The sequence below is a fragment of the Bradysia coprophila genome, chromosome IV (assembly GCF_014529535.1).
Source record: "Bradysia coprophila strain Holo2 chromosome IV, BU_Bcop_v1, whole genome shotgun sequence".
In the NCBI taxonomy this organism is placed as follows: Eukaryota; Metazoa; Arthropoda; class Insecta; order Diptera; family Sciaridae; genus Bradysia; species Bradysia coprophila.
The window spans coordinates 10,155,684-10,168,658 of record NC_050738.1 but is presented as its reverse complement, the minus strand read 5'-3'; the positions used below and the strand labels follow the sequence as shown (position 1 = coordinate 10,168,658).

Genomic DNA, 12,975 nt, shown 5'->3' with positions numbered 1-12,975 from the left:
TTAAACAAATGAAGTATTTAATTAGATTACAGAAAGCAGTCCGGTTGCCGTTTGAAACGTTTTTTGTCTACAATTTCTGTTTCTGTTTCATAGAAAATCTATTACTTCATTAGTTTTCACCTGTATTTGGATAACAATTTCTAAAAGCTTTTAATAAAAAAGAGAGATCTAGTGTACTAATGATTTGACAATCGATTTTTAGCTGCAGGGGACCGATGGATGGGAAAACTACTTCGAAAAACGCTCTACAATGACCACCATGACTTTGTGACTTTGTTTTTGTATGAAGCTGAGGGTCAAGGGCCAATAATTTTAATTTTACGTGTATTATAGTGTAGTGACTTTTCTGGTATTAGTACCAAGACGTTCTGGAGCAGTTTTTCTCTGGCAGGGGACTAAAGAATTTCTCTGTGCACATCTAGCAACAACTGGTTTTCTTTCATCTCTGTTATGTTAGTATGATCTGCACTTATCGTACAAACATATATACTACACTTATCGTTTGTCACCAATCATAAATCCTATAAAGATTACTGTACAATAAACTCAAGGTAAACCACCCGCCAATATTCACCGGCTGAAACAAAACCGGCACCCCGAAATAATTTACTCCCTGTAAGTTCACAATTTTAATCCAAATTATTAACAACACTACACTCACCTATCATCATAAACGAAGCCAGCATCCAAGGTGTTAAGATACAGCACGAAAGCAAGCGCACAGCAACCCAAGCCTATGTAATCCATCCTGAAACGAAAAAAAGAAATGAAATTAACAAAAATTCTTTGAAATAATAACATTCTTCGTAAATAAGATCTTTATCTGCACTCTCATTCGTCCTCGTTTCAATTTGTTCATATCGCCAGGGCGATGATAAATTCTCAATGGAAAAATGAATGTTATTTTTACGTGACATTGTCCATAGTTTGGCTACGTGCGGCTTATCCATGTGGACAAAATTTTCTTACTTCTTTTAATAAAAAGGACCACACGATGAATGGATACAACATAAAACATACAGTTGACTAGTCTTTATCCACATTATATATATGCTATACTTGATTTGTACAAAAAGATTTATTTCGAATTTCGTTACAAACATAAGCTGTCGTCCTTGTTTTGGAATAAACAAAAAAACTATTTTTCATACATTTTGGTCTGGATTTTTTTCGATTTTTTTTTTATTCGTCGAGTGAAAAAAGATTTATTCACTCTGGTGAAACGTTTTCATTTTGCTACAAATAACTTAGGTAGCTCTCTGCAACATCATAAGAAATATATCAAAAGACAAACGTGATGGTTTAAGTCAGAATGTTATTCTGACCTTCATAAATAACCGACGATTATTTATGGGTAACATGTTGGAAGTAGAATCCCAAATACGTGTTTTTTCCAACTTTCGTTCGTTATTCGAAGAAAAGGAAATTCGTATTCGCAAATTAATGAAATAAACAAACAATTAAATTAAAGCCCATAGCATTTAGAAATGTCGATGTTCATTAAAAATATACTTGTGCGAAGCTTTCAACATTTGTTTCCGACAGAGCCTATTGAAGTTTGTTTTTAAAGTAGACAGTTTCATGAAGTGTTCATAACTCTGCCAAAAAAATAATTTAGTTTAATAGATTCACTTCATCAATAGAAGTATCGAAAAAAGATGCCTCATAACCATTACTATGAAATATCGAAGAAAATCTGTTTCCTCGCAGCACACCAGATCGATCGTTACCTGACGACATTTGCGGTAATTTACAGTTTCAAAGTTTTGCTGGGTTCAAGAAAAATCGTTAATTTTCACAAAATGGGTGAAAACTGAAAACTCAGAAAACCCGTGAAAATTCACGAAAATCAATAAAACTCACGAAAATTCGGGAAAACATTTTCACAATTATCTACAGTCAGCGACTTTGAAATAGTGACATATTTCGTTTCAACTGTTTATCAGCTGATCCACTCATAAAGACTAGAGTTTTTACGTCTTTAAACGATTTAAACCACTACAACGCGTGTGTGTGTGCAACTATTTCACCCATATAAGCATGTAAGCAATTTTAAGGGATTTTCTTTGCATGAGTAGCTGAAAAACAGTTGAAAGAAAATGCCACACTGATTTCAGAGTCACCTACTGTATCATGTCTTAAATAAGTAGCAAGTGGGTTGGTTGGAATAGAAGAATATTTATACAACAGTTAAGTAACTTCTCGATACAAAATGCATTGAAAGCTCATCTATAAATCATCAGTTTTGCGTCAACTTATAATCATATGTGAAAATGGGAATCTCCCCAATGTTTACCGCTACAACCGGTCAACATAGAAAGTATAGTCTTCAAACCCCATTATGTACTATGCTGTCACAGACACCACCGACAACACACTGTGCAAGTTACTGCAATTCTTTGTGTTTCACGTTACAATACCTACGAGTACAGCCAGAAATTTCATAAATCAAATCAATTATTGCCAGAAATCACGCGAGCCAAACACATTATCGACGAATCGCATATAGACGGGGAAAAACATTGTTGATCATAAAAACACTTTCACATCCATCAATTCCATCAATTTACTGGAAAAACATTTTGCTTGTTCGAAAGTCACACAAAATGATTATCGATCGGCTTCTTTTATAGCGGCACCTTTCTAAAAACAAAACAAATATTATCACCTCTCATCCTAAAAAAAGAAAATTTAGTAGAGCCACTTTGGGAAACGTTTTCATCACTTTTGTTCGCATGTGTTTTACATAATACACCGAAAAAATTGCCATTTCCTGTTCAAATTACTTTATGCCTTGTGGGAGATGGTGGAACTCGGTGTGGTTTCGTGTATATATATCCCATATAGAAATACAGTCTATTATATTCCTACTTGATTCTGTTACACAATAAAATATAAATTTATTGAGTCACAATAAACAACATTCTCCAATTCTGCCTAAGACCCCGAATACAACAACGGCCTACAAAACGATGTGGCAATATATCAAGCTGGTGTAAAGTTAATAGCGTGTCACAAAATATCAACAGTTGAAATCAGGTTGGCAGTGCCAAGTTACTATATAATAACAAGGAATATAACAAAATTTTTGGTTTTTATATCCCTCGCATTAGGGGCGAAATCAGCCAACAGCTAAATGTATTGAAAATAATATAAAACAATAAATTTTCGGTGTAGGAAACGAAAACTATTTTCTGTGTTGTATTTGTCGTAAATTTCCCTTGAGATTTCAAACGACAAAAACGCTTTCGGGGAAATATTAATTAGGTTTTGATGTATGATAGGTACTTTGTGTGCGAATCGTTTTTCTTGTTAATTTCGTTTTTCAGGAAAATGATTCGTATTTTAGCGGTAGGGTCAATTTACGGATAGGAATCGTATGGTATGTATTTAAGAGGACTAGTCATCTTTTATCGAAAGAGTCAACAAAAATAAGCCATGAGTTCTAGCCGTTGTTCGTCTAATATGACAAAATGAATGTTGCAACAAATGAAGTAATAGATTTTGCATCAAAGACTAAGCTATACCCCCAACAATAGAAGTAATTGATTTATACAGTGAGAGAAATTCGACATGTTTTCTAATTTGGTAGTTGTTGTGGTTTGTAATTGATTCCACAAGAATTTCGGTAAACAAATGAAAGTCTTCATTTTTATTTTGTGAATTTTGGTTAGGCGCTCGCTCTGAACCGGAATGAAATACTAAAATAATAAATCTAGATATTCATTTGTTAAACAAATTTTCTGTGGAATCATTTTCGTACCACAACTCCTAGCTAAAATGATTGAAATCTCTTGTCTTGTACATCGATGGTTTTGAAGGTGCGAGAATGTTAACATATAACAAATACAAACACGACAGCTGATTACACGAGGCCGAAAAAATATGCAGATCGAGTGATAAGTAATTATACGGTGACACTAAACGGCCTCAATGTCTACGTAGACATAAAGGCTGGTTAGATGCAACGCCTGTTGCTTTTAATAAACATAATGGTGATTATTCATCTCGGCTCGGTTGATTGCCTGATACAGGGAAGGGTCATCAAATTTCAACGCTTCAATCCGTATAACACTCATGAGCAGTTCGTTTATATGAGTAAAACAGGGGAAAATCAGCTGAAGCAAATTTCGGTTGAAATTTGATTGCCTTCACTGTAGCTTGATGCTCACACCAAATATTCCCTTGACACAATTTCTTCTTCCAATTTCTCCGATGAGCACAAAGTAGTAAGAATCCATAATTATTACAAATTCCACAAACAGACATATTGATTTGGTTTTCTTTCTTTTTGCTGAATAAACGAGCTAATTAACTGTTCCGAAATTAAAACAAACATCGCCCCAACAACGTGCACTTCAAAACGGGCATCCACAAACCCAGAAAAAAATCTAAATTTTTTAATGGAAGCAATTAAGTGCTCTTATTTGCATCAAAGTAAAGTGAAGTCGTTATACAAATTCAGATATTATTTTCGGTATCTTATGTAGGTATGTGCACTGTTCATTTCTTAAGATAATTTTTTTCAGTTACATTTTCCTTGTAGAGTTTCGGCGACGTTGTACATATTTACCAACCGACTTTATTATTAATTTCATTTTCTCCAGCAATTTTTCATTTCAGCAAATGTAAAGGAAAACGTAAGAAGCTAGAAGCATACATACATACAGAGATTCAGTTTTTCGTTTATATTTATCATGATTTTTATTTGCACTGTAAGTGAACAAGAAATGTATCTTGCCATCCGTATAGGTATATAATACGCTTTCTTATAGAAGAAGGGAAAAAAATGGTAAGACTCAATTTTAATCAAGAAGCATCTCATTAAAAATATGAGAGAATTAAATTCATGGTAATATTTACAAAGAAAATTTTATTAAGCACTTGGTTTGAGTTCATTAATGTCAGTCGCTATATAATAACACTTGTCACCGACGAAATAGAATTAAAATAAAATAAAAAAACAATGGAAAAAGAAACCAGCAAAAACATGACAAAGGAAAAGGAAAAAAAAAATTGAAAATTTATTTATCTTTTCAATATTTCAGCTATTTGTGTGCCATTTCATCGACGATATATTTATTTAATTCATTCGATTGTGTCTCTGAAATCAATTGGATTCAATCATTTCAATAATTTACATTTTCTATTTTATATAGTAAAAGAGATTTTCTATTATATAAAATATTGACTAAAGTTTCTCTGCATGACTGAATACAACGAATGATTGAATTTTCTAATATATTTATTATTTCAATTTTACTTTCTGTGGATATGGAAACCTGACTTGGCAATATACTCCTATTTATGTGTACAATACTCCGAATCTTCCTCTGTCTTTTTGTGAAGAACAAAAGGAACGAAAATACAAAAGGGAAAATTTCTTGTTCTGTTTGCATTTCGAAATGCGAGTTATATATATATCCAGTGGGTATATTACCTTTAAAGAAATGAATTTACTTTGAAAGGACGTATTTATTTGAATAGACTAGACTGACATACACACATACAAGAAATCATATTTTCGCAATTTCTACGAGCATTCGAACAAACTGAATGGGACGCGATTTCTTCAGAGAGATTTATAGAACCGAAGAAAAGAAAAAAATGAATGTAAATATTTGTCGTCAAAGACGGCTGAACTGTAGTCTAATTTATGTTTTTACTCAGTGGCAATGGTTATCATCAATGGGTTGATCTTTTTTCTAAATAACCAGTTCACCGCTAGCAGAGTATGTGAGGTCATGGAAATTATTTCCAACAACCAACGTTTGTAAATCGTAAGGTTCAATATTCTCACGTAAAACATTACCGTCAGAGTCATGTTTGAATGTAGGAGACAAGTTAATTTATTCATCCTACAAATTTTTTGCATTTCGTACAGTTGTAATGGTAAGAAACTCTTAAATGATGGATCTGCCGTTAGAGACTTTGAATAATTTTTATAAGGGTAGTGAAACCTTTGTTCAAAACCTTTTCAAGCTGCATCTTCTCATGCCCTTAAACGTCGAAGGAAGTGGGAGTTATATTTTACATCTGTTATCGACAACGTTGAAAGAGTCAATGAAAGTGTAAACCAGGTATGGTCTATTGTCCGCCCGGAGGACATAAAAATTTGATTTTCGTACTTAAACGCACTCATTTTCATATTATTTTGACATAAAATGTGAGTGCGTTTAAGACGAATTCGCCAATCGACCACACCTGTTCTCTACTTTCATTGGAAAAATTTAATACGGATCTGAGCTCACTTATATAGAAGAATACGTTGAAAAGTCTGATGTGGTAAAAGATTTTTTAATATTCTGTATTAACACGCTACATCAGAAGTAGTAGATTCGGAGATGAGATGGTAAGCAGTGGTTTTCTCAAGCTCTCGCTTCGCTTTGGCCGCGAATATAGCAGTGTTTAAAAGGTGAGATGTCGGTTTATCGGTTTTCCGATAGTCATGCACAAGCGCACTTGACAAGGACAGAGTATTTTTATATTCTGTGACGTTTTGAACATTGTCAAAATGATTAAAAAACTTAAAATTCTTAGATTGGCTGGTTTTAGAATGTAACTCACTGAATTCACCTCAAACAAAGTCCTAATCGCACTTAACTGTACGAACGCGCATGACATGAGGTCATTTGTTATCGACATCGACGACAAAACTATGCAATAACCCCTGTCTGATGTGGCATGATATAGCAAAATATGTCTCAATATATCAATGAAGTAAAAGACATCAAACACTCGTCGATACTTTAAACAAACGATGTAACAGATTAAATTATTTGTGATTTCGTTAGTGTCATCTACAGGGTCATCTAATTGAAATTGTGAAAATTTACTCGCTGTGATACACAAGAAAATTATTCTTATCCCAGGACTAAATCTTCTACCAAACACCAATACACCAAAATGTTTTCTCTGAGGCTTTCAAGCGATGAGCTTTCACAAATTCCTTAAAATATGCGTGTGTGTTGGTAAAAAAGCTCTGCAATTATTGCGATTTTTTTTCCTCGTAAAATGGTACATGCGCTCTACAAATGGTACATTTCTCTAAATTCTTCTTCATTCGATTTATTGTGCCACTTCTCATTTATTTTGTTGTTTTAATAATTTGAAACTGATATGTTGACATCATCAAGATAAATACGTTGTTGAAGTGAATAAACAACTGCAATGGAGATGAGATCCGAGAACACAACAGAATCGATTGAATTCAGAACACTGCTCCTACTCACATTTCCTGCTACATTCTGAAATTGACTTGTGCTTTTGCGTTCTGTATGGTACATCGGGTAACCCCATATACAATCGAAAGCAAAGCAAAATGTACACGGCGATGTTAATACAGATCAAGATATTTATATCGGGTGATTGGATGTTGGGAAAATAAGGAAATTGAAAAATGACAAACTTAATAGTTGCAATGTATAACTTTGAATCGATTTTTTTTCATTCGTACTGCTAGCAGTATGAGTGGCATCTAATGCGTTAAAGTTGGAGATGATCGTCTGTACGTACAATGAACATTTAATAGAATTTCTGTAAAGTTAAAGTCAAGAAATTCCGCATTTATATTATCGTCGTTTGGTGAACTGTCTGTTCTTTGGTATAGAACGATTCAGTTTGAGTTTTCAAGATAAATTAATTATGTTGAGTCTATGCAAACTTACAACAATGACTCAGGCTTTTACGTTTTGTTTCATTACCATAAATTAAGTGAATTAGTTTGAACTAAAATGATATGGAATTTTCCTGAGAAGAGTACAGGGTGTTCACCTCAAACGTTTCTGTAAAATAGGCTGCTTTTATCTAAGTTACGTAACTTTCAGTAAAACAACCTTCAACATTATATTCTAATGAAGTGGCAGGTAATATCACCAATTTTTAAAACGCTGTCATTACAGCTGATATAATGACATGATATTTGGAAAACTTTGAATTGAACACAAACGGTTTTTCTCATGATATTTGTATAATTCTGTTATAACGAATACATAACGATGTTCTTATTGGTAAGGCATGTAAGGGTAGCGCGTGTAATTTTGAGACATCTGTTCTTAACTCCAACCAATTAAATGGAAAAGATTTGTGGGTATAGGTTTTGGGAATATAGTAATAGTAACCAAGTTACGGGGCAGAGTGAAAGAGAAAGGGCAAACAATTTCGTGAAAGGGTAAATTAATTTTTGAATATAAATTTATTATAAAATTAGATCGTAACGCTGGTAAACCCCGGACAGAAACTAATGAAAAGCATGATGTTATTGGTTTTGATATGTTGTTTTTATAGGTATGGTTAATCATATGATATCGACGAAACAAGTAAATGGCGACGACGGCGATTCGCTTCATTATAAAGAATTTTAATAAAGTAAAAGACTTGTATCGTTAAAAATTCTTACAACAACAGAAATAACAGACTTACGTGTTACTTGATATAAATGCAATAACTTTTTACGAAACGATACGCGACGTAATCTGTTACTTCTATTGTTCAAGCCTACAGTTTGATCCAAAAGCTTTTACATCATTTTCTCAACATTCATTTTAATTGATGTCGATAGCAAATGATAAAATACGGAGTGTATGTATGATGGAAATAATTGCTCGCAAGGCTTCACAAATACAAATTTTGTGCACAAAATAATCGTATAATTATGATGCACCAGACATTGGCCTTATCGTCGATAGTGGAGTAATGAGAAGAATAATGGTTGACTGGTTCGTAAATTATGCTAGTCAGCAAAATGAATGTTTAAACAATTGAAGTAGAAGATTTTTTGAACCAAATAATAGGCGATACTTTAAACAAAATAAGAGATATATTTAATCATCCAAAAGGGTAAACAACCAGTAGATTATCGAAAATATAGACCACAGTTTCACAACATTTTGCCTTTTCGTTCACCCTTCAATATATCCCATTGAATCGAAAAGCCTTTTCTTCCAATTCTTAAATACCGTAGTCCCATCGATAAGAACAATCGTAATACATTAAAATTATTTACGTGGATTTCTATATGCCGACGATGCCATTAGTTGATAACAAAACTATACATCCAGGTTTCATATTGTATTGTGCTGTTATTCGACACAGCAACATAAAACCAATAAGGTAACTGCTTTCCAATAGCTTGGCCTGTACAATAAAATCCTAGTATCATGTCTAGACAAATTGTCGGATAAAAGCGAAATAGAAAAAGTTGTTTATTTCAATAGAGTGATGTCACCAGACCAATTTTTTAGATGGCTTTAGGTGGCTTTAGCAGAATTTGAATTACATACTTTTTTAATTAAAATTTTTTTTTGAATCAACATGGACATCGTACAATGTACATTAATCAACATAAAATCCCTAAAGTCCTCGGCGAATTGCCATGTAACAAATCCATTATTTATTCGATGATGCAATATTGTTGTACAAAAATGTTACAGAATTTCATAAAAGCCCCAAATCAATAAAGTTATATCAAAACGAGCATCCAACCCCTTTTATAGTTTTTTTTTTTGGTCGTCATTTCTTTCTGTCAATCAACTGTTTATCCGTTTATGTCGTTCTATCGACTAAATCAAATTTGTCGATACAAACAGGAAAAGTGAAAATTCATATTTTTATCGCATGAATATTTTAATCGGAATTTTTTTCGGGCCGTGGAAAATAAATGATTCACTGAAAGTTTTCTTTTTTTTTGTCATGTTTTAGTCTCTCTCTCTCTCTCTCTATGGTAGTTTTCGACAAATATTTAATTTAAGTTACATTTGTGTTATATGCCATTCAATAAATTATTCCATTCAATCAGCGAACGCCGTTACGTTTTCCTCAATATAAACATTGATATATCATTCAAAGACGCTGTTTATTTAAGTTTGTGACAAGGTATTGAATTGGTATTCATTGGTTTTGATATCGACATGTCGAGTGTCTATAGCTATAAATTTAGGCACAATTTTTCGTGGAGTGAACAAAGAAAAACTTTAGTTTCAAAATAATTTCTTGTTAAATAACAGAAATGTACGTTGTACGAATATAGCAGCTCCTACTACGACATTAAAAGGATCGTAAATGAGGAATTACATTACGTTTCTTTCAAAAACGTGTTGTTGCTTAACAAGACTCGAAACTCGACACTTGAGAGAATAGTTCCAAGATTTAGTTTGAACTTTTTCCATAGTTTCAAACTGATCTGGGGTAAAATGGCCCTGCAAAAATTTTGCGAGAAGCGGGGTAAGCGTTTTTAAATGTATATGTTATTGAAGGTCTTCCGTTATCAATAGTGGTCATTGAATGTATTTCTTCAAATTGCAACGTTTCCTCACAGATAGAAATATGGACATAGATTTGGAACTTTTAGAGACTAACAGAATGCGATCGAATCTTTCAACTTAAAATTTAATCCCTCAGGAAGTACAATTCAAAAAAGATTTCTATGTACCGTATATCATCAGCTGATCAACTAGCACACACTTATTGTATGCTAGACAATCAAAACTTCAATCATACGTGTTATGTGCGTGCACGGATGACGTTAACGTAGAAATGCACTGTGTGTAGGTTGCCTTTGAATTGTTTCCAATACAAAGTGTTTTCGTTTGTACACCAGCTGGTGATATTCAGCTGGTGCTTATTCGGCACATGGAAATATTTTCAGAGTTGTACTTTCATAAAAAAATGTTTCACGTACTTGACGACATTTGTACCCGCTGAGTCATTACGTCATTCATCCCTTTCCCTTCGAAGTTTATTTTGAACTGTTGTAACGGATTCGAAAATCCCCGCGAGATTAAAATTCGTTCGTTAATCCCAAGTTGTCCCTAAAAAATCAAAAGTTATTCCGCACGAACCAAAAAATGTATCCCAATTTTTTCTATCTGTGCGGCATGGAAAATTAGACATACAACAGGCAAGAACGCTAAAGTCTGACGTCTTCGCTGTATGACCTTCAGCGTTATTTGTGATGATTACTCAGCGTTACAGTTCATTACATAGCATAAAAAATTGGATGTCTTGTAATAAACCACGTTGAATTGAATTTATTCACCAACCGATATCATCGAGGTCGATCGTATTTCCATATTCCTTACCACCAACAAAAAGCAACCGAAAACCGATTAAATTACGCTTTTTACTGTCAAACAGAAAATATTCTGTGCCAGAGCTTGAATAAAGATACACGTTCATGTATTATCAACCACATCACACCCGGAACTCGAGCAACCCTTATCACACAGAAAAAAGAGAGAAGAATTGAGAAACCCAAAATATGTATGAAATTCTATTATATTTTACAATGCTTTCCACATAATCTACTTTCCTTTAATTTAATATGAATAACATTATGCGATGATGTACTTCTACTACACAGTAAGTTATGTGTCGCGTCTTTTTCGTACACAAGTTATGTCACTGACTCGCTATATGTGTGAACCCATAACTTTGTTTAACAATGACGCGACAACATCCTTTTCCACATATATAATACGGAGTGTGTGTGTAACTACAGCAGATTCGCGAAAAAGAAAATTCGATTTTCTTCACTCACTTCAATGTATTTTTTTTTACTTACTTGGTGGATATGTGTGTTGTCAATTTCCTTCTTTGCGAAACAGAAAAAAAAACTCGAAAATTTCCATCATAATAAAAGAGAATTTTCTTCGTTTTCGGTTTATGTCCCATGTATTTACATTGACAGACTTCTTAAGAAGTTCTTGTTCTATTTATTTGATTCGATTTTAGTTATTTTACGGTGGAAACTTTATAATCGAATTGAATGGAATGGGAACGATGTGAAATGTCATGTCAGTATTACGGAGAACGATCCGATTATCTTAGACATGTTGGTAGAGTCGCAGCAAAAAATGCACTGAAAAGATGTAGTCTAGACCTAACGTTAGCGTACGTTTATGAAGCGATTCGACTTTCATTTTGAGAAATTATGATTTTTAAAGTATCTCAACAGATGCACTTACTTCAACTAAATTTCCACTCAAGTGGAAAATTTCAGTTTTACCACAAATGTTTATAGTATTTCTCCTGCACGTAACGCCAGTTGTCAATAGGTTTCCAATTGAGACGTAACACCAACGTTTCGTACTCGAGAAAATATTGCCAGATTTTGAAAAATTGTAATTATGAAGGCGAAGAACAGGTCAAGTCTACAGGACCAGAAACATGTGACTTTTATCAAAAACATAATTTGACCTGATTTGATTTCTTAAAAAATACCCGATCTGACCGCGGTCAACCTATTTCCCGAACATGAATATAAGTCCAAAGATGGCAAGATGAATATGGCCGAAAGCTGACAATAGTTCCAAAGTACTGTTCACAAGCTGGACTTTCGAAGGGTGTATAAAAACATGTCACGAAGCACCGTACAACATATCTGTCGGTTTATAGAACTTTATTCAGAAGGACGTTTGGCATGGCTTATTTTGGAGAGTTTTATGAAACCTCCGAATATTTTGGAGACTCCGAATATTTTCGATAATTTTTTCGAATTTTCCGAATTTTTTGAATTAAAATTCTCCAAAATAAGCCTAATAACTTTGGTCTATTGATAGAGCAGTTTTATCGTATTTTGTGCCCGTTGTTCCGTGGACACTGACAAAATCCATGAAACAGAAATGGCACTACAATTGGTACGTACGGTCAGGGGCTTATCTTGGAAATTTGCTATGACATAAATTGGTTCGAAAATGGGTATTATCGAAGCTAATAGCGATAAAAAATTTTCATTTTGTAATAATTGGTAAAGTTGAAATGTAAACTGACAATTTTTCAACTATAACTTAGAGAGCTTATTAAAAATACCTTTTTGAAATACACAAAAAGTGCTACGAATATCACATATTTCGCTGAATTGAAAACACATCCCCTCGAAAATTCGACTCTGTTTGTGTTCAGTGTTCGTTTACATAACAAAAAAAAAAATGGAAAAGTTTTTTTTAATACGTCGAAGAGTACGTAAAAACATTCGAC

At 33.4% G+C, this 12,975-nt stretch overlaps 1 protein-coding gene across 3 annotated transcripts in view; it reads right to left on the bottom strand.

The window, feature by feature from the left end:
• LOC119066147 (protein O-mannosyl-transferase TMTC2) overlaps nucleotides 1–12,975 on the bottom strand; it is a 73,261-nt gene that overhangs the window by 17,386 nt on the left and 42,900 nt on the right. For all 3 annotated transcript variants that reach the window (XM_037168442.1, XM_037168443.1, XM_037168444.1), the window contains exon 3: nucleotides 662–748. In XM_037168442.1, coding sequence (XP_037024337.1) covers nucleotides 662–748 — 87 coding nt within the window. The remainder of the gene's footprint in view (nucleotides 1–661; nucleotides 749–12,975) is intronic.